The following is a 22,671-nucleotide window of genomic DNA, read 5'->3' as shown; positions in this document are numbered from 1 at the left end:
AGGAAACCCTGATGCTTGGAAAAAGGGAAAGCAGGTTTTTTTTTTAAAAAAAAACCAATAGACAAGGTAGCAGCACACAGTATTATCACTGATGACATAACCAGAAATCAAAGAAGTGGTTACTTGAAGGGCAATCGTGAGAAAATGATCTGTGCATCATAAAAATTGAAAACAATTGAGTAACAACAAGCCAAAAGATTAAACAGAGAAAAGAACAAAAGTAATCTAAAGAAAGGATAGCTGATCTGCAACTGAATTGTCTAGATCAGTGTCTCAACCTTGGCAGCTTGAAGGAAAGACATCTTTAGAAAAGCAAATTCCAATGAAAGAAACCTTTGGAATATCAACATTCTTCAAAACTGTGAAATTCTTCCCAACATTTGTATGAATCTACCTGCAACTGAGAACATAGAGAGTTAGCAGTTCAGCTCCTGTAAAAGAGTGCAGCAAAATAGATTGTTCCATGCAAGAAAAGGGTTACCAGAAATAGCATGGTACTTTCCACATGTCCTGGGCGACAGGATAATAACTTTCAGTTAATAAAATAGACATTCCTTTATGCTATTTTCCAAAATAGTATATGTCAACTATCCATCCATGTCAAGCATCCTTTAAATTGAGTTGAGGAGGATCAAAAATGGCTTTTGAGATAATAGTGTTTTCTTTAAAAAGAAATATTAAAATTAAATTAAAATTTAATTAAAATTAAACTTATGGTGCTTCTCATGGCATTATTTACAGTAATCTTTAATTAATTATACCTTCATCCCCTCTTGAAACAAACAAATTAGTTCAGTTTGAGAGATGTGCTACCCGCAATTGGAATGCTTTTGTGGAATATTTGCTACTGCCAAGTTACATCATTTCTATAGACCCTTACACTGAGTTAGTTGAATAAATATTGTATGGAAGGTTCATTTGTATTTAGTACCTGGAGACAGAAAGTAAATCAGAGTAGAACAACAGGCTTTACTTGGATGTTTACTATAAACATACTTCTCTGTAGAAGTTGAAGCCTTTGGTTTACTATGGGAATGATTATTTACTGACTAGATAAATACTGTAGATATTTACTCTATGCACCTTTCCCCCGTGCAATACTATTCAAATATATTTCAGTAAGAGGCAAATTAGAACTTAAACAAGAATGTCTAAATTCAGGCATATCTGAAAAAGAGGGATTGTTTGATTTCAGATGCCTGTTTTATATGTTTTCCTCAGCTGCAGACTAGAAAATAATAAAATCAAAGTGGAAATGTAGAGCATTTCCCATATCTAATCTAAGCCGTTCTTTCTGATGGTATATGAAAGTTTTGCAGAACTCTTGGATATATAATAAATTCATTTTGGGGGAAAATCTCCAGAACTGTAAAGTCTACAAACTTCAAATTTGCTGTTTTTGTTCCTTTTGGCTTCTAGGTGGTCCTTAAGAAAGGATTTTTCAAAATGATCACCAGATCATCAGTATTTCTTATACAGTATTATACACACTCTGATGCTAAGGAGTTAGACATTCTACTCCTCCTCCCAACTTAAAAAGAACTCTGTTCCAACTGCTGTGTGGGAGTGGCCAGCACGTGACTCATCTGGCCTGTGGGGTGGCAATTTAGACATTTTGCTCCCCCCCCCCTGAAAAAAATGCTCTGATGCTAAGGAGTTAGACTGAGGGAGACAAGGGAATAAGATAGGAGAGGCCTCTGTGGAGCAAGCCTGAGGGAGATAAGGGGATACGAGAGGATCAATGGGGACAGCCTCAAGGAGAGAAGGGGAGAGAGGAGTGAAAAGGCTTCTGTGGGGCAAGCCTGAGAGGGAGAAGGGAAGAGGAGAGACTCATAACTACTCATTAATTTTCAAGCTGTGTCGATTTATCAAGCCCAATCACATAGTTTTGTAGCAGAGCATGGGTATCCAGCTAGTAGTCATATAAGCCTGGAGGAAAATCCACAAAGGGTTGGAACTGAGAGCCACAGGCCCTGTATTTTCTTTACCGAGGGAACTTGCCACCAGGAAAAATTTCTGGTGTGAATTTTTTGTTCATTACCCCACATTCACCACCGAAAGAAGACAGGAATCCAACTCAAGGAGTTTGTTTGCATCCGTAATGGTGCACAGGACTAAAAGAATCCCAGCAAAATGTTGCCTCTGGCAATCTCTTCTGATATTTTGGCGGTTGTGTCCAGTTCTGGAGAAATGTAAGCAACTATATGAGCAACATCTTTTGCATATCTGTTACCTTGCCAAAGGAAGATCTGCTCCCTGCCCTGCCCTGCCCCACCTCAGTAAGGTGTGGGTCTGAAGGATAGGAAGAAACTGCATATGTATAATCCTATACCGTATCCTAGGCAGCTTTCTTTTCTGGAGGTTAACCAGTGGAATGGAACAATTGCAGATAATAACACTGAGGAAGTCGATCCTGAAGGTATCGCTCCTACAGATAACAAGGGTAGTGGCTAACCTCAAGATGAACAGTAGGAAACCTATTCTGTACTATAGTTAACTTTTCTGCCTTCACTCTAAATGTTCCAAGATGAAAATCAGATTCAGGCATATTCCCACATAGAGCCAGTATCAGATGGATAAAGTTATTATTGTTGTAATGAAGTTCACCAACTTTAGCCACCTTTAATGTCAAGGACATGGAGACCGAAGTTTCATATAGCAATAGCCATGTGGACCAACACCAGCTTGAAGATGAGCTCAACATGCTGAGGTGGAGAAGCTGCTGAACAGATGATGGGCTGTTGGAAGAAATGTCCTTCTGGGTTCAGCTCCAAGTGGGGAAAAAGACACTGGAGACATGGAGGCTGCTTGGAAAGATGGTTTATTGTTGGACAGGGCCACATGGCTTGAGCCCTGTACAGAAAAGGTGATCACATGCTTCAATGTTGGTGGAGAATCAGAGAAGGGCTGAGGAAGGGGCTTGCTAGGCTTTTTATGCCCTGTTTAGTCCCACCTCTCTGTTTCCTGTTCCTGTGTAAGAAATGTATTCTGATTGGTTGTCAGACTCCCATGGTGCCATGCAGGGAACTCTCAATCCATAGATGAGTTCTCAGAATCCATGTGGAGAGTTGAGTAAAAGGCCAATCATGCCTTTCTGTAGCTGCTGGTGAAGTCTTTATTATGTAAAGTGGGCTAGCCTGGCTAGTCTTAATGGCCCATTAACTGGGGATGGGCAGAAAGCTACAGGCAACTATTCTGTCTTTTAAAACATGTTTCTTTCTTTTCACATCCAGAGAAATATTCTGCCTTTTCAATATTTCCTAGGATATTTCATTTTTCTGGGAGAGGGCTGGATGATAACTTCCCACAGGGCAATACACCGGAAAAATTTGTAACTTGTTCCTCCAGCCTCAGGTATCAACACTTATATCTACTGAAATCAATTGTAGAACAGAGCTCTCTGGAAACAGTTAATGTATCTTAGAGAATAATCCTCCCTTCTCCTGTTCCCACTCTCATAACTTTCCAATAACTATTCCACTTCCATTTGTCAAAAGTATCCCCAGCCTAGCATTCCCTATCCATGTACCCATAGTTAAGTAGGTATAAACTATACATTTAATAATGCTCTACTAACCAACATAATAGAACACGATATTCCTTGTCCTCAATGAGAATTTTTCCTCAGCACACTGCTCTTTGATCTTCTTGAAGATCAATGGCCAAATGTACTTTCCATTCAGTGGCAAATCTATTTTGTCTTCCCATTAAGGAGAACAGCTCCTTCTTTCAGGCCTTCCAGCTCCAACGGTCCTTGGAGGAAGCAAACTATCTCGACCCCTTCCAGTCAGGCTTCAGACCCGGTTACAGCACAGAAACCGCTTTGGTCGCATTGACCGATGATCTCTGGAGAGCCAGAGATGGAGGACATTCCTCCATCCTGGTCCTCCTTGACCTCTCAGCGGCTTTCGATACCATCGACCATGGTATCCTTCTGCGACGACTGCAGAAGGTGGGAGTGGGAGGCACCGTGTTGCGGTGGTTCTCCTCCTACCTCTCGGACAGGTCGCAGTCGGTGTTGGTGGGGGGGCAGAGATCGTCCCCTAGGCCCCTAACATATGGGGTGCCTCAGGGCTCGGTCTTATCCCCCCTACTATTCAACATCTACATGAAACCGCTGGGAGAGATCATCCGTAGGCACGGGATCAGATACCATCAATATGCGGACGATACCCAGTTGTATCTGTCCGCCCCGTGCCAACTCAATGAAGCGGCAGACGTGATGAACCGAGGCCTTGAAGCCGTTATGGACTGGATGAGGGTTAACAAGCTTGTGCTCAACCCAGAAAAGACCGAGTGGCTGTTGTGTTTTCCTCCCAAAGATTCGACAAATATTCCATCACTCAGGCTGGGGGGTCAAATTTTACACCCCTCAGAGAGGGTTCGCAACTTGGGAGTCCTCCTGGATCCACAGCTATCGTTTGACCACCACCTGACGGCTGTGACCAGGGGGGCATTCGCCCAGGTTCGCCTGGTGCGCCAGTTGCGACCCTACCTGAATCGGGAGGCACTCACAACAGTCACTCGGGCCCTTGTGACCTCTAGGCTGGAATACTGCAATGTGCTCTACATGGGGCTGCCCTTGAGGAGCATCCGGCGACTTCAGCTAGTACAGAACGCGGCCGCGCGAGTGATTGTGGGTGCACCTCGGTTCACCCACATAACACCTATCCTCCGCGAGCTGCGTTGGCTACCTGTCGATCTCCGGATGCGCTTCAAGGTGCTATTAGTCACCCATAAAGCCCTGCATGGTAGTGGATCTGGATACTTGAGAGACCGCCTTCTGCCAATTACCTCCCTGCGACCAATTAGATCTCACAGGTTGGGCCTCCTCCGTATTCCATCGGCCAGCCAGTGCCGGCTGGCAACCACAAGGAGGAGGGCCTTCTCAGTAGTAGCCCCGACCCTTTGGAACGAACTCCCCGTGGAGATTCGTACCCTCGCCACCGTCCAGGCCTTCCACACAGCCCTTAAGAACTGGCTAGCCCGTCAGGCCTGGGGACAAGGATAGCCGCCCCTCCCGAATGATGAATGTATGTTGCTTATTACTTTTATTATATGTGTCTTCGTCATTGTTTTGTATTCCCCCTCCTTGATTTTATGTGAGCCGCCCTGAGTCCCCTCAGGGAAAAGGGCGGCCTACAAATATTAATAAAATCTCTAAAAAAAATCTCTAAATCTCTTTCCTTCTGAAGCACCACTCCTACTTTTCTCAATAGTGGTGATGATGCAGAAGTTTCTGTTTTTCGCTTATCCCTTTCTCTTTCATCCATGTTTTGCTTTCTCTACTTCTTTGAACTTATTTACCATTCTCTCATATATTGTCCATTTGAATCTCATCTGCATATATAACTTTCTGCACACAGCCTCTTGCAATTTCTTCAACTATGCTGTATTCCCCTACTTGTCGTCTTCTTGGCTCTAATGTTGTTTTGAATGATTCCTATAGTCACTTTTTTCTGTACCCTAATGTTTGTTCTCACTGCTCTCCTTTCCAAATGTATTCTTTCTCTATTCCTTCCATTTTCTTCAAAATTGTTGACAATTGTCTACCTCTTTTCCACCCAAAGATATCCTAACCTTCATTACAACTCAGTTCCCCCAGAGCTTATCTCAGTGCAATATTTTTCTTTCCTGAATGTGGCTATGGATATCCCTAAGAATATTAAGGATGGCACAAAATTGGTGGATGAAACAGTACTTTTCATCCCATTGTTGGCAGCCCTGAAAGTGCCGGGGTGGTGGTGGTGGCTCCAGGGTTCACTCAAAATAAGGGTGGGAGGGGGAAATCCCAGTATTAACCAAACTGTTATAAGTTTCAAGTAGTGATGTTCTTGGAGTCCATCAACAGCTAAATGAATTGATCTGCAAGAAATGATAAATTGTCTTGAACTTCAAAACTAATATATGTTGATCCAATACAAGTTCTTGAAAAACTAGCTACCCAGTTTTGAGCTCAGCAAATTAATTTACTTTATTTTAATGTAAAGGTTACAGAACATATATGGATGGCTCATCGTTTATAAATATATTTTCACATATATTCATATGCACAAGCCCATTGGACTGGCAAAGCATCACACAGAATGTATTTGAATATGTATCAGTGCAATGTAATGTTATGTCATCCATCCATCCATCCTTCCTTCCCTGTGTGTATATTTTACTGTTCTTAGGCAAGGATGCGTGTCTACTTAAAAAAACTGTGGTGCCCTCTATGGCCAAGGAAACATGGGGCATATGTGGACATCAGAAGGCCATTCAATGTATTTTCACTAGGAACTTTATTTATAAATAAGATTACTATCCACACTTTTCATCTTTAAAAAATACCAAACTATTAAAATTGAATCTCCTTCATAATTCATTAAAGTATATGGAATTTTACTGTTGCATAAAGAAAGAGGAGGTTTAGGAACTCTTAATTTGTGCAGATGTTAATAGCAAGAACAGCTCTGCTTAGAAAGCAGCTCATTATGAGCTGCTCACTAGCATGCTAATGTCAGCTCATTTCGGAGAGTGATGTCTCTAATTGCTCTGTCCTTTTTATGATTGTTGTCTGATTGAGTTAGAGGTTTTTTTTATAAAGATAAAAAGGATTTTGGAGGAAATCACCATACTGTTACAGGATTGTCAGTCTGGAGGGCATTTCAAATTAGATTAATGTTGTTGCCAGTAATAGATGAATACTTCTTTATAAATGAGATTATAGTCTGAAGAAACCTGCCAAATGGTATTCATTCACAGTAAATATCTTTAATTAAAAGTTTTGAGGTATTTTTATTCCTGAACTAATGAGTTCTGCTGTGATTCCCCTTAGGAATTAATTTACCTTCTTAATTCTTATTCATTTCCATGATATGGCTATTTAAATCTGATTCAGATATGGCAGCCTCATTAAGCACATTCATCAAGAACAAAAACACATGTTACAGTATTGATGTATTGTTTGCATTACTTTAATATTGCTCAGTTCCATAAGCATTATCTAGAGGCTATCATCATTATGCATTTTTAATTCAAAACAAAAAGTTAAATGCACTAGAAATATTTCTAGTGCAAACTGTCTTTAAGTTAATAGGATGTGCCATAGCACAACTGATTCACTTCAGATCGGATTGATGTAAGCAAACACTCGTAAAAAATAATTATAGGACTAGCCAACTGTCTGTGTTATCCATATATTTATATCCATAATATAAATGTTTTAATCCTAAAAGTGGATGAATAATCTTGACTTCACTAAAGCAAATGAAAGACACTGGTTAGTTCTGTGCATTTTGCTAAGGTATATAGTATATTCAGTTTTGACTTAGTTTTATTTTTGAATCTATTCACTAATTAATTCAAATACTATGAAATCATGAAAAAAATAAAAGTGGCTCATACCACTTTAATCAAAGGGATGGTTTTAGAAGTAGAAGCAGAAAATTCACATGTTTTACCATAAATTAATATTTCCATGCCAGATGGATAGACTCAGTTGGAAGACCTGAAGAACCAAGTTAGTCATGCCGGCCACATGACCATGGAGACATCTTCGGACAGTGCTAGATCTTCGGCTTTGAAACAGAGATGAGCACCGCTCCCTAGAGTTGGGATTGACTAGCACATATGTTCCAGGGGAACCTTTATCTTTGCCTTATGAACCAAACTCTTCCAGGCAGCATAGAAAACACTACCTATCAATTGTAGAACAACAAACTATGTGTTTTTGTGTTTCTGTGAAAGGAGGATGTTTTATTAGTTCTGAAGATTTAGAGGATTTTTTTTTTACAGAAAATGAATGCACATAAACCTGTTTCAGTAGGCAAAGTTCCATACATACTATGAAAACTACCAATCAGAAATCAAGACTATTTTATAAATGTTTTTTACAGCTGAATGCCTGTTTTCACTGATGTAACTGCTTATGAATTGATTTTAGATGTTTTTGTTTTTCAAGGATAAATCCTGCAGATAAGTAATAAATACTAGCAATGTCATATTATAGTCTAATGCATTCTGAGGAGTTAAAAGCAAACACTCTAAAATTGTATTTCTGGATGCCATCTTCTGGTTTAAGATAGAATTAACAGAGCAAGAGGACTCATATACCAACATCAGAAATAGCTGTTTGATAGCTGTACCAAATTGGGCACATGATCTTTGAGGCCTTATCAATCTTTAAGATATAATAAAGTTGCCCTAGTTCCACATCCCCCAAAAAGTTAATTCGTTAGAAATGAGCTATACATAGGCAGTCAAGTCCAAAAGTCTAAGAATTCAAATAAATTTGGATTTTCAGAGCATGAATGACAGGAAGAGTTGTAGGAATATGCCCTGATTTTTCAAAAATCTGATATTTGAAAACAAATCAGATACAGTATTCAATACAATTTGGAAACTATCCATATATTATAATTTTTTGTGGCCCTGTACCATATCTAAAAAAAATCTGAAAGGGACATGGTGGCTCAGTGGCTAAGACACTGAGCTTGTCAATCAGAAAGGTCAACAGTTTGAATCCCTAGCACTGCGTAACGGAGTGAGCTCCCGTTACTTGTCCCAGCTTCTGCCAACCTAGCAATTCGAAAGCACATAACAATGCAAGTAGAAAAATAGGGACCAGCTTTGGTGGGAAGGTAACAGCGTTCTGTGTAGCTTTGGCGTTTAGTCATTGCAGCCACATGACCATGGAGGGTCTGGCTCTTCAGCTTTGAAACGGATATGAGCACTGCCCACTAGAGTCGGGAACGACTAGCACATATGCGTGAGGGGAACCTTTACCTTTACCTTACCATATCTAAACTTAGGTTTTTCTTAATATAAGACTTCAATATCTGTTTTTGTTTGCTTTGCATAAGGACCATATTCCTAATCAGTCAGAAACTGTTATAATCTTCATTTTGATTTATGATTCATATTATACACATATTATTTATCTCCTGTCTTTATTATTTTCATAAATAACTCAAGATAGTATACATACCTAATACACTTTTCTCCTCCTATTTTCTTCACAATAATCTTGTGAGGTGGTTTGGGCTGAGAGACATTGGCTTGCCTAGGATCACCAGCCAGCTTTCATGCCCAGTGCAGTTTCTAGCATGGAAACCCAACTACTAGACCATACTGGCTCTGGTGCTGGTTCCTACTTATTTGGACCTTGATTAAGAGGAGTGTGATGAGGAAGGATGTTTAGGGCTTCATATCTATTTCTTTGATCTTTGTTTCCTTTTTTGAATGTTTAATAGAAGGAACTTATCTCAATGTCCATTAATGGCTTATTTTTCTGAGCGACAACCCTGTAGGAATCTTCTTACATTTTGAATCCTAGTCTAAAATGTCTATTGTTTTTCCAGGTGAGTTTGTTTGCACTTGCCAAGATGTTGTTAAATGTAAGAGTTCTCATCATGCCTTTTTAAGCTGCCAATTGATGTTCTTGGATGTGTCCTGTCTACCTGTTTGTCCAACACAATGGTTTTCACTGTCCTTTCCTTGTGTTATAAATTATTCCTCTTTTGCGATCGTTGCTGTTGGGTATAATGAGCTTGCCTAGGATGCTCTGAATAAATTTAATTCGCTTATAGGATACCATAAAGCCAAGAAATTGTAACCACCAACAATATACTACAAACATAGATTTCTTTCCAGGTGATTAAATGCCTATGGAATGTATGCTTTAGCAGACACATTAGTTCAACATTGTATAATGGGTGCTTCCTTATCTGTCTCCCTCCTTCCACAGTACAGGGTGAGATTATTAGAATAACAATTAAAATCTTGACACCTCTAATATATCAAAGCTGCTATACTGCATTTCAAATTATGTGTCAGTAATACTTGCACACCATGAAGAATACTTGTGTCTCCCTTTGTGGGTATCTTGTTTCTTTATCAGCTGCAAAGCAACATTCTCTTGGGGTCTCATTTTAATGTATGCATATGCATGGTCAAGTTGTCTTTGATCAACATTTTATATAAGATCTGTGTAACTTTCTGGTTCTTATTCTTGCCCCATTTGGGTGCAAGACTCTAATTCCCTTCACACCTCCTAGTCCTTGAAAAATAAAATTTATAGCATTTTAGCAATAAATATTTGCATAGAGTATTTTAAAATATCTTTTGTTTGTGGAATATTCAAACAATACATTGTGCTCATTGTAGGTCTTGTTTTAGACCTACAATAAAATTGTCTAAGCTGTTTATATGATTTGGTTTCACAATACCCTTCATAAAGAAATTGTCTTAAATGCATTTGGTTTCTCCATAATAAATTATTTCCTACTGCCACCTGAGTGTCTCGTGTGTGTGTGTGTGTGTGTGTGTGTGTGTGTGTGTGTGAGTGTGTGTGTGTGTGTGTGTGTGTGAGAGAGAGAGAGAGAGAGAGAGAGAGAGAGAGAGAAGGGGGGGAGGGAGGGAGACAGAGAGAGAATATGAATAGCCAGAGAGAAAAACATATAATAAATTGAAGTGAAGTGATCAAACATGAACAATTCTGCTAACAGTGTTCAAAGTTTTTTTTTAATTAAATGGGCACAGAAAAAGATGAAGCCACACTTCTACTATTATTAAGAAGTAAATGCTGTGCATTGGTGACAGAATGCATATAGAAAACAAAAGAAAAGAAATCATTCACTTTTGGGAATTGATGTAGGATAACAAAACTTCTAAAGAAATTGCAAGTAAGAAACATTTCCAAAGAATTTTTAACTCTGTAAAAATAACAGAGTTCTGCAAGAAGAAATAATGATGTTCGTAATCCAAATGCAAACTCCTTCGCACTGAGAATGGAATACTGAATATTTGGACCCTGCTAGAAGACAGGTAAATAAATAGGTGAGTGTGATGGTATCAAAAGCCTGCATCACTAAACAAGTTTATCTTCTCTATTCTCTTATTTTACTACAAGGAAACAGAAGACATAAGATTGCCCCAACATACTCACAATTTAAAACAATACAGAAAGTAGTTCCTCTCTTCCTCCAAGATAAATACTTGTGTTTTTTCAAGGAATTGTGACATGTATAGCAGCTTGTTTCGTTAATTATCTTAGCAAGCATTAAAAGAATCAAGCAGGAGGTAGAAATCAACTACACTATATGCATAATAATAGAAAGCTTAAAAAGAGGGAGACAAAAATATGCCTGCCCTCTGGACCATTTTTTTCTTGGAAAATCAAGTGCTACCTAGAAGATAACGTTTTTTTACACCTTTACCTGTTCTAGACAATTGATGCTGATGTTATCCATTCAATTGTGTCTGACTCTTGGAGTATCTATGGGTCAGGTTTCTCTACATCTTCCAATTTTGCACTACTTTTTTGAGTTGTTCTATGGTCTTGCTTTGATATCAGCTTTGATGGTATCCAGCCATAGTTTTCTTTGGCTGCCTGGTTTCCTTTACGGCTAACTTTTCCAAACATAATTACGTTCTCCAGTAAATTTTGCCACGTGACATGACCAAAATATTTATGAACGATTATTACTTTCTAGGTTTCTGAAGACTGGCTTGATATGAAGTTGATATGCATCTATTTCCCCCCCACAATAAAAGAAATTCAGTATAAAATCTCATAAAGCTTTCAATAAAAATTGATTATGATTTATTAAAGACTGAAAACTAGAGGAATCCCCAAATTTCACTACTTTTTGCCTGTTGTATTCCAATTTCACAGTTTCTTGTGATAGTTATGGTAAACCTGTCATTTTGCAAATTGGTAGTCTGAAAATTAAGGTTTTACCAATTTACATATTTACCTATTAACAAAGGCATTATGATTCAAGTGCAGACTTTATACACATAGCTTCTTTATTAATCTTTGAAACCCACCAGTGTTTTATTAAAATTGATACAACCACATTTGTCTTTTTACCACAGGTTTGACCTTTTACAGAAATGATGTGAACTGAATGCAATTGAGTGGCATCAATTTGTCCTGCTTTCATTTTTCTAAATGTGACAACTTCTGAAAATAAGATGAAACTAACTACAGTTAGACTCATTATTGATTTCTACAGGTTTTTGATACACTCCATTTGCAAGTCATTTCCATTTATCACACATGAATTAGAGATCATCAATAATGTATCAGTAAATAAATAATGTTTATATACTGCAGTCATGACAACACATATTGTGTCAGAGGTCAGCAGTCTATGATGTAGTTCAGAAAAAAATTATACAGTTGCATAAATGTGAATCAAATTTTTGTCACAAACTTTTCAGTTGCTCCTTAAAGCTGAATAATAATCAACATTCATTATTTCTTCTGTAAGTATTTTTAAGGGAAAACAATACTGTATCAGGTTAATAAGCATATTAAACATTAAAAACTGAGAGAGAGCACTGTAATTTCTTTCAAAAGTCTGATTCTATGAAATCTACATTGATAATAATACAACAATAATGATAGATGCCTATGTGCGTCACAAATTTATTGTTATTGATTTAATCAATTTATTAGTCACTTCAAATGCCAAAGCAATCTTTGTTTAGGCTGCATCATTTTATAAAATATTCCTCAGTTTAGCAATACTTGGATTGCTTTAAATAAGATGTCATGTACTCTATTGAAAAAAAAACTAAGAAAAACATTCACTTCCAAAATTCTAGATTTTTCTAGATTTTCTCCTTTTGCTTGCTTGCTTTTTAAAAATGTGATTATTTTTTAAAAACAGAATCTGGATTATTTGTGTTGTGTGTGTGTGTGTGTGTGTGTATATGTCTGTCTGTATATATATCCACATTCTTTGTCTTTTTTGGAAGGAAGATCTTTTAAAAAAAACTCTACTCTTGTTAAAGAACTTCTATGACACTGACTTACCAATGTGCCTATTTCTATATATGCAATGTGTTTACTTGCAAGGAATCTATTTTCAGTTTCCATGAGTTTTCATAAATTTCCTTCCCTCTTTTTCACTTTGTCATTACAGGCAGGTTTGACTGGCCTACGCTCTTAGTCCCGTGTTCGGCTGCAGTCTCAGCAATTGCTTTTGGGAGGATATTATAGCCACAGTTCAGCCACCTTACCTTTCTGGCTGGTTGGTATTTTAGAATTTCCAAGCCACGTACCCATCATGGACAGGTGCAGGACTTTAACATCTCATGGCCTTTTAGTCTTGGGCCAGGAGGGGGAAGGTTTGTTTCTAATTTTGTCTAGGTTTTCTTTCTGCAATCTTCTCCTTATAAGTATTTTTAACAACATATCTCTCTAAATAAAAACAGAGTACTTATGATTCAGGCGATTCACTGATGTGTCACAAATTTTCTTTTTATTCTTGTAGCTTTTAATGTAAGAAAGAAGATATCTGAAGTGGTGAAACAAAGCGTGGCAATGTGATGCTTTGAAAATGAATGCAGTTTATGTTCACCAATACATGGGAAAATAAAAAGACACATTTTAGTCAAATATTTAGATGTTGTCTAGAAAGATGAAGTTGCACATTCTGGATTCCAGCTCCCAGCATAGTTGCCATACTAAGTGTGTTTTCAATATATTCATTCACCCCACCCTCACCCCAAATGTCTATGTAACATTTCATGAAATCATGTAGCATCTTCTGATAACGAGTCAGGTTTTCTCATTTTTAGTTCAATGGATATAAAAAAAACAACGAGCTAGATGTGTGCAGCAGCTGTCAAAAAAGCCAACATAGTTCTAGGCTACATAAACAGAGGGATAGAATCAAGATCACGTGAAGTGTTAATACCACTTTATAATGCCTTGGTAAGGCCACACTTGGAATACTGCATTCAGTTTTGGTTGCCATGATGTAGAAAAGATGTGGAGACTCTAGAAAGAGTGCAGAGAAGAGCAACAAAGATGATTAGGGGACTGGAGGCTAAAACGTATGAAGAATGGTTGCAGGAACTGGGAATGTCTAGTTTAATGAAAAGAAGGACTAGGGGAGACAAGATAGCAATGTTCCAATATCTCAGGGGCTGCCATAAAGAAGAGGTAGTGAAGCTATTCTCCAAAGCACCTGAGGGTAGGACAAGAATCAATGGGTGGAAACTAATCAAGGAGAGAAGCAACCTAGAACTAAGAGGAAATTTCCTGACAGTAGAATAATTAGTGGAACAACTTGCCTCCAGAAATTGTGAATGCTCCAACATTGAAAGTCTTTAAGAAGAGATTGGATAACCATTTGTCTGAAGTGGTGTAGGGTTTCCTGCCTAAACAGGGGGTTGGACTAGAAGACCTCCAAGGTCGCTTCCAACTCTGTTATTCTGTTTTCTGTTTTCTAATTCATTATTTATAATTCTTGTGTATGTCCTCAGTTGAATACTGATTTTGCAAAATTTGATAACAACTAAAACTCCCCCCCATTTGCAATCTAGTATATCTAGTGGTGTACTACATATTATATCCACTGAACATTACTTTAAAATGTGTTTATTGTAATTTGTATAATTAAATTCAGAATCTCACTTCTCATACAACCGCTTTCTCGTTGTTGTTCTAGCTTTCAATAACAAAACATTATTAGGTGGGAAGATAATATTTTTCTTTCTTTCTTTCTCTTCATACATTCTTATTGCTAAGGTCTTTCATGCATAATTGCCAATATACAGTACATGAACTTGGGAGGAACTGCCCTTGGAAGAAGCTGAAGTGCCCCATCAGGTATGAAATAACATGCAGAGCACTTTGAATCTCAACCACAACAGGAATACACTAAGAAAATTAACACCATAAAATATTTCTACAAATAATTATCTTGCAACATAATAGTCATTATTCTTTCACTTAATGCCTTTAATATGATATAAACCTGTTGGCTGATTCCAGAAATATACTTCCTCTCATACTTCCCTTCATCCCACCTTCACTCTAGGCAATATTTATATACTCATTCATGAAATGTCATGAAATTTTATACCATGGAACACAACGAAAGTACGTTGGTTATTTAATTCACTCAAGCCACGGGACTTCCCATGAGCCTCTCTTGTCGAAGAGACATCAGCCTTTGGAACCATCTTTCTTCTGCTTCTGCCTTGTCAATAAATAACTGTAAGAAAAAGAAGAAGAAAATAAGTATACAGTATAGTTAAATAGATAAATAAGGACATTAATTTTGCAATTAATTTGCAAATGTATGCAGTTGCAATGTATGGCTGTGAAAATTGGACCATACGAAAGGCTGAGTGCTAAAGAATTGAGGACTTTGGACTATGGTGATGGAGAAGACTCCTGCGAGTCCATTGGACTGCAAGGTGATCAAACTGGTCAGTCCTAGAGGAGATCAACCCTGACTGCTCTTTAGAAGGCCAGATCCTGAAGATGAAACTGAAATACTTTGGCCACCTAATGAGAAGGAAGGACTCCCTGGAGAAGAGCCTAATGCTGGGAAATATTGAGGGCAAAAGAAGAAAGGGATGACAGAGAATGAGGTGGCTGGATGGAGTCACTGAAGTGGTAGGCGTGAGCTTAAATGGATTCTAGAGGATGATAGAGGACAGGAAGGCCTGAAGGAACGTTGTCCATGGGGTCACGATGGGTCGGACTCGACTTCGCAACTAACAACAACAAAGGACATTAAGATTTGTGAATATCTGAAATCATCTTTTAAATTCATTCCTATAATGCACTATTAGCAAGGAATGTATGATGCATTGTAGTGCAATTACAAACTTAAGTGATTTTAATTTCTATTGATTTCTGGTGTTTTCTGAATCAGACTATAGGTCAAGGCCTATTTTTAATGCCAGAAATCAGTACTAGAATATACAGTGCATTCAGAAAGTATTCAGACTCTCTTCACTTTTGACATTTTTCTTTTCAATAAATTTACAGTCATTTCTAAAATTCTGTTTTCACTTTGTCATTATGGGATATTGAGTATAGATAAATGCTATAACAAGCAAATGATGACTACAAAGCTGAACTTTAAGCACAGAAATTATTCAGGAGAACAGGTACATTGTTAAAAATCCTAGAGACCTTCATGTGCCTTAATAAAAAGTTTTCTATATGAATTACATATATCTCTATTATGTCATGCCAGGAACAGTGACTTTTAAGTTAAAGAGAAATGATCTTACTGGGAATCAGTATGCAATAAGGCCATACTGGATCCTGTTATCCTAAACAAAGTTTTGATCATTGATCAATTATAAAACAACTGTTTCATCTAATTGGTGATCCACAACTTCAATCCCTGAACTTCCAAAGGATCTCCTAAAGTACCATTAAAATAAGGCAATGAGACTGATGGACAAATATATATATATAAACAAACCATATCTTCTTTTTTCAATTAAATTCAAATTAAATCAATAATAGGGCTTTTTTGGTCTTAGAAATAGTTACTTGTCTGCTTTTCAGAGTAGAAAGAGCAATGACATAGAATTTATTTATTAACTTTATAAATAAATTTTATCCAGCAAGTCTGGATAAAATAACACATGGATAAATAACACAATGTAAAAGTCATAAGGCAACAGAGAATTGAAAAAAGGTGATTCCTTGCAAAACTGTATCATATCACAGAACAGAAGGATGAGGTCTTCAATGCCTTTTAGAAAGCCAACCAGGCCAGGACTTGTCAGGTGAAGGGAGTGTTGCTGTTATTGTGGACAGGAACCACAATAGGGAAGGCAATAGGCATCCATCCGTGTGTGGTCAACTATATGACACTGTTTCATCTTGTTCATTCATGTGGGATGCATATGTTAAGAGACCTGGGGCAAGCCTACTATGGCAGATCTGATGGAATTGACAGAAAATATTGGAAATAGGCAGTCCTGGAAGACAGTAGGTAGGTAGGTAGGTAGGTAGGTAGGTAGGTAGGTAGGTAGGTAGGTAGGTAGGTAGGTAGGTAGATAGGTAGAGAGAGAGAGTAGGTAACTAGGTAGGTATGTAGGAAAAGGGATAGAGAGAGAAAGAAGAGAGAGAGAAATAGAGATAGAGAGGGAAATACAGTAGGGAGGGAGGGAGAGAGAGAGTAGGTAGGTAGGTAGATAGAGGGACAGAGAGAGAGAGAAATACAGTAGGGAGGGAGGGAGAGAGAGAGTAGATAGGTAGGTAGATGTTTCCAGGTGTATTTATCCATGTGCTGGAGAAGGAAATCACTGACAAACCTTAAGACTTTGTTTCTGCTGGCACAGCACTTGATCAATGTAATTCTCATCAGTTAAAGAGCTTTCCAAAGGGAAAAAAAAGTTTTTGCACTCTGCAAACCTCCGAAAAACAGCCTGTTTTTTTCAAATAAAAGGCATGAATAGCCTTGGGGAGGGGGCTTGCAGAGTGCTCCTGGGGGGCGGGGCAAAAAACAGCCCATTTTTCGTGAAAATGGGCCCGCTTTTTGTCAAAAAAATTGCATGCATACCCTTATGGAGTGCTGCTAGGGAGGAGCAAAAACGGCCCATTTTTTGCTCATTTCTGCCCTCCCCAGCCCCCAGGAGTACTCTGAAAGCCTCCATAAGGGTATACACGGCGGGGCTTCAGAAGGCAAAAAATGCTGTATTCGATGTATAAGATGCACCCAGATTTTCAGCCTCTATTTGAGGGAAAAAGGTGCGTCTTGTACTCTGAAAAATATGGTAATCAATTTCAAATTTCAGCACATTCATATGGGGTAAGATAAATCCAGAAGAATCTGATCTTAGATCACTTAAAGCTTTCAAGGTTTAAGCTTCTATAAACTGAGTCTGGAGATACAGTCAACATTCATAGTCAGTATTATATTAAAATTGCAATGTCTGAAATCACTGTTTTAGCATTGCTGATTTTGCAGCTATGTTTGAGTCTACCTACAGTATCCAGACAGAATTTAAATGTGTTTTATCTAAATGACTATACTGTTATTTAATCTGAACATAAAAAGTAAAAAAAAGTTTTGAAAATTAATCTTCTTTATATCTGAACATAGCAGTTGAACTTCATACTATTGCTCATGCTATGAATTTAGTCAGGATTTTATGGAAGTTCTTGAGTATTTTTTTTAAAAAGAAAACAAACACACATATGGATACACAGATTACATAACCTCATCTCCTACATTCCTTATAAATTAGTTTAATCAAAGACTGCCATAATCAGCAAACTTACATTGGGATGGGCAAGTGAGTTTTCATCTTGGTATTTGATAGTAGTAGGAATAATTCCAGACTTTACTTCTTTTTCAGTGACAGCGACACCAACGTTTGTCACTTCTGTAATTCCCAGTTCACTTTTGATATCAGCAGATTCTGTGACCTAAATGTATTCACAAAACAATATTTACAGGCAAACTAATTCTGCTATGAATCATTTGAGAATACCTCTGCTTTGTAGCAGACCTGCTGAACTTTCAAAAAATTAACCTGCTGAATCATCAGTTGCCATTTCTCTTTTGTGACTTTGATGTTTTTGTCTCTCAGGAAGGCTTTATATTGTTGTTTTTTTTAATATAATTGACTAACAGTTGAAGATGTTCCGTGGATGTGAAGGGGATCTGGCTATGATATCTGTCATCCCGTTGATTGCCAGAATTGAAATAAAAGTAAATAATATATAGGAGTACTTCAAGCATGTATATATGTATCTAGAGTTTTACCCAAACAATTCAATGAAGGGTGTGAGAAAGAAAGGGACTGCATGATATCTGAAAAATCTGTGCTAAATAATGTGTGAAGAAAAGAGTAGGAATTTCTTTTTCCTTTTAACTTGGTTAATATGAAATTCTACTCTTGAGATAGCTCTGAACTGGGGAAAAATTATGGGATATTTCACAGCTGGAAAAGGAAAATCAGACCTCCTCTTCTGCACAAAAATTAACCTTGTGTTTCTCTGAAAAATACATTTTATTCCAAAATATAAAGTATGTTTCTCACATTTAAATACAGTGTCATGTAATAAGTGGAATCTGTCCATGGATTAGGATTACTACAGTACTAGTAATACTGGTATAAACAGTTGACGTCAGTGATAGTTGCATGAATATATAGTTCCACCACAGGATTCACAAAGATCCTATGCAAAGAAAAAAATATTGAAAAGTTACCTTTTTGACTTCTTTGCTCGATCTGAATGTCTGTTGAATAAAAGAGTCACTTTCAATTGCTTCAATTTCTTTGACTCGTTTTACTTGCTCAACAAGACTGGCTTGATCTATGGAAAAAGGTACGATGTCAATATTTTTCACCATTACTTTAAATATAGTATTGTGTAATATATTCCTAACGTATTTCTTCTGCTAAGAAAACAGAAAAGTCGAACATAAGAAATGGTGCTACCAATGAGATTCTATTTGTAAGTGAAAAAGAAAACACCATTTACATAAAACACATGCAGGATGACCTGCTGACCCCCCCCCCCAAATTAAATTTCATTATAGTTTTAATGCCATCTTCCCTCCTAACAGAAGTAATTGGTTTGTAAGAGGAAGGAAACCCATCTTCCAAGCCAAAGTAGGGGATCTGCTGTTACTAGAGGTGGGTTGTTCCTGGTTCAGTAGGCAAATCTGTAGTAGTGGTGGCAGGAGGCTCCACCCACCCACTGGGACGCTTCTGTGCATGCGCAAAAGTGTCGAGGGCACACATGAGCACACACACGAGTGTGCCCGAACTGATAGTAAAACAATTGGCAACCCGCCACTGGCTGTTACCTGTTGTGTCTAAAAGTGTCCATATTAATACTATATTCATATATACACTATATTGCCAAAAGTATTCGCTCACCCATCCAAATAATCAGAATCAGGTGTTCCGATGACTTCCATGGCCACAGGTGTATAAAATCAAGTACCTAGGCATGCAGACTGTTTTTACAAACATTTGTGAAAGAATGGGTCACTCTCAGGAGCTCAGTGAATTCCAGCGTGGAACTGTGATAGGATGCCACCTGTGCAACAAATCCAGTCGTGAAATTTCCTCCAACTGTCAGCTGTATTATAAGAACGTGGAAGTGTTTGGGAACGACAGCAACTCAGCCACGTAGTGGTAGGCCACGTAAATTCGTCCAACATCAGTGTGTGACCTCACAAATGCGCTTCTGGAAGACTGGTCAAAAACTCCCATAAAAACACTCCTAAACCTTGTGGAAAACCTTCCCAGAAGAGTTGAAGCTGTTATAACTGCAAAAGGTGGACCGACGTCATATTGAACCCTATGGATTAGGAATGGGATGTCACTTACAGTAAGTTCATATGCAAGTAAAGGCAGGTGAGCGAATACGTTTGGCAATATAGTGTATTATTTTAATATTCTTATGCAACTTTTAAAATGAGTTTCCCCAATATTTCTGTAATTAGGAAACATTTCAATAATTCCAGGGTAGAATATATGACATACATATGTTCAGTAGAGATAGAAATGAAATAATAAGGGCAAATAAAATATATTGAGTGCAACAACAAGCTGCATTAGAATGTACTCATAGAATCAAAATGTTGAAAGGGGTAATTTAGGCCAACAAGTCCAATTCTACACCAAACAGTATAGGAATTCCATCTACAGCATGTGCTCTCATGTACATGAGAATCCCAAAGAGCTCATTTTATGAGAGAAAGCTCCTTCAGATGACAGGGGAACCCAAGGATGAGAAATAGTTGGTGAATTAGGAAAGGTCAGTAGGTAGCCAATGGGCGTGTTGTTGAGAAAGATGCTACAATTCATCATCTAGTAATCTCTTAAGCACTTTTCTTAAAAAGTATCAGAACACCAAATACGTCTTAATATATTCAGTTGATATGGAGCTAAGGAACTCAATCCTTCTAGGGTATTTCATTATTGATTCGAGTGAACAATGTATGCTAATTTGTTGATAAGTAGTTTGAATTTTTCAGAATATAAAGTTTAAAGCTGCACTTTGTCAAATAATGGAAGAAATATTAACAAACCTCTTCCCATGCTATCATATTCTAAAGCTAAAATATATTTGGCACTAAGCTATTAAATGATGTGAAACACAACAGAAGTGACTTAGTGTCATTAAGTATTTGTTAAAGTACACCCATTGAATACTGTCTTTGGTAAAACAGTGGAAAAGGTTTGGGAAAGAGTCCTCATTAGATTGGATGTACTGTAAAAGAAATCCTTAGATCATGAAAATCATCTTCAATGTTCAATAAAGTGTCCTTTAGATCATATGCTGGCCTTTCTTTTTAAGTATGTTTGCATATCACAGTTATAGTAAAATAAAGCATACATATGCAAGTACTCTTTCTCAAGCATATTCATGCATGTTGATTTTCTGATACCCATGAACTTATCACAATAGGTGAAGGAAAAAATTATGCAGTTCGTATGCATCTGTCAAATATTACCAACATTTTACAATATAAATTCAAAATAGGAAACCATAAATGAATAAAGGCATGACTCAGATATTTGTAGTGCTCTAATGCAAGTGACAATTATAATCTGGGGACATGTTCCTCAAGGGAAATAGAATCACAGAATGTTTTCCTGAATTACTTCAACAACATTAACTGCATAAAAACAGACTGGAAGGAAGTTGCATCCATTAGTCTACAATATTGTTGACAAACACATTATTGGTAGATAAAATGACTTCCATATAGTGTTTGTCAGATGTCAGTAGAAAGGATATATATTTCATAGTAAAATCAAAAATAATGGAGTCAGAAAGCTAAGAGGATACAGAAAAAAATCAATACTAACTCATTGGACAGCAAGTCCTTTCACTCTGGGCAGACTTTAAATATAGAACTATTTATATTGGTGACTGATGTGTTGATGCCATTTATAAATCATTTATTCTAGAAGAATTACAGTTGTGCTTGCTTCTAAGTAGGAAAAATAAGATAAAATAGGAAAATATGAACATACAAAAAAAATCCAACATAATTTTGTGATGACTTTGGTAATGCCTTGATCCGAGTCTTTAATTTCAATCACTGTTTCAAAGCACATGGCTTATATCTGTAGGTCATCACTACTGTACTATAGATGAAAGCTCTTGAAAGCAGCAGATGGCACTATATAACCAGTTAAATGAAAAGATGTATCCTACGGGATTAAGGGCCCTTGTTTTTTGGATAAAAATGCATCTTACTTGCCTTGATGTGATTTGTTTTCGTAAACCTAAAAGTCATAACAATGTTTAATGGGCATGGTTTGCAGCTTTTGAATGGCTACTTGGCAGGAATAAGCAATTAAATGAATTTCAAACTGTCGGGGAGGTTGAACAATGATTAAAATATAAAAGGTATAAGGATATGTTAAAAACCCCAATATTCTATATGTAATACAAAACTAAGAAATGAGCATTTTATGACACACTCTTAGTTAGCTCCTATTACACAAAATTCTGTACCAGAATATGCTGATATTAAGGGTTCATTAATGAAATCATGTTAATAGCTAATGCCTTAAGCATTAAAATATGTGCAACATATAAAGAGATGTGTATGATCCTGATGATGGAGATGAAGCACATAAAGAGAAAGAACTGATACAACAGGAGCGATATTATATAATATATAATTTAGATCTTATTCTATTCTATTGGTAAGGAAATCTGTATTTTAGGCAGAATGGGGACTTGGATCCTGTGTAATATACAAGCAGCTACCATGCAAAGAAAGGGAAATGATTTTTGACATGTGGCAATCTCAAATAAATTTGCTTTTATACTGAAGCCTTTCAAATGTCAAGAATACACAGATACATACAGAGCACCATCACACTTTTATACTGAAGCCTTTCAAATGTCAAGAATACACAGATACATATAGA

General features: G+C 37.3%; 1 protein-coding gene across 1 annotated transcript in view; it reads right to left on the bottom strand.

The window, feature by feature from the left end:
• Window positions 1–14,364: 14,364 nt before the first annotated feature.
• Window positions 14,365–22,671, bottom strand: part of RSRC1 (arginine and serine rich coiled-coil 1) — a 138,330-nt gene continuing 130,023 nt past the window's right edge. The window contains exons 8-10 of the mRNA XM_032225941.1: window positions 18,975–19,081; window positions 18,041–18,187; window positions 14,365–14,999 (exon numbers count right to left, since the gene is read on the bottom strand). Of these exons, the coding sequence (XP_032081832.1) occupies window positions 14,907–14,999; window positions 18,041–18,187; window positions 18,975–19,081 (347 nt within the window). The 3' untranslated portion in view covers window positions 14,365–14,906. The remainder of the gene's footprint in view (window positions 15,000–18,040; window positions 18,188–18,974; window positions 19,082–22,671) is intronic.

The sequence above is a fragment of the Thamnophis elegans genome, chromosome 10 (assembly GCF_009769535.1).
Source record: "Thamnophis elegans isolate rThaEle1 chromosome 10, rThaEle1.pri, whole genome shotgun sequence".
NCBI lineage: Eukaryota > Metazoa > Chordata > Lepidosauria > Squamata > Colubridae > Thamnophis > Thamnophis elegans.
The sequence above is the reverse complement of the archived record's forward strand: the minus strand, read 5'-3'. Positions and strand labels throughout refer to the sequence as shown.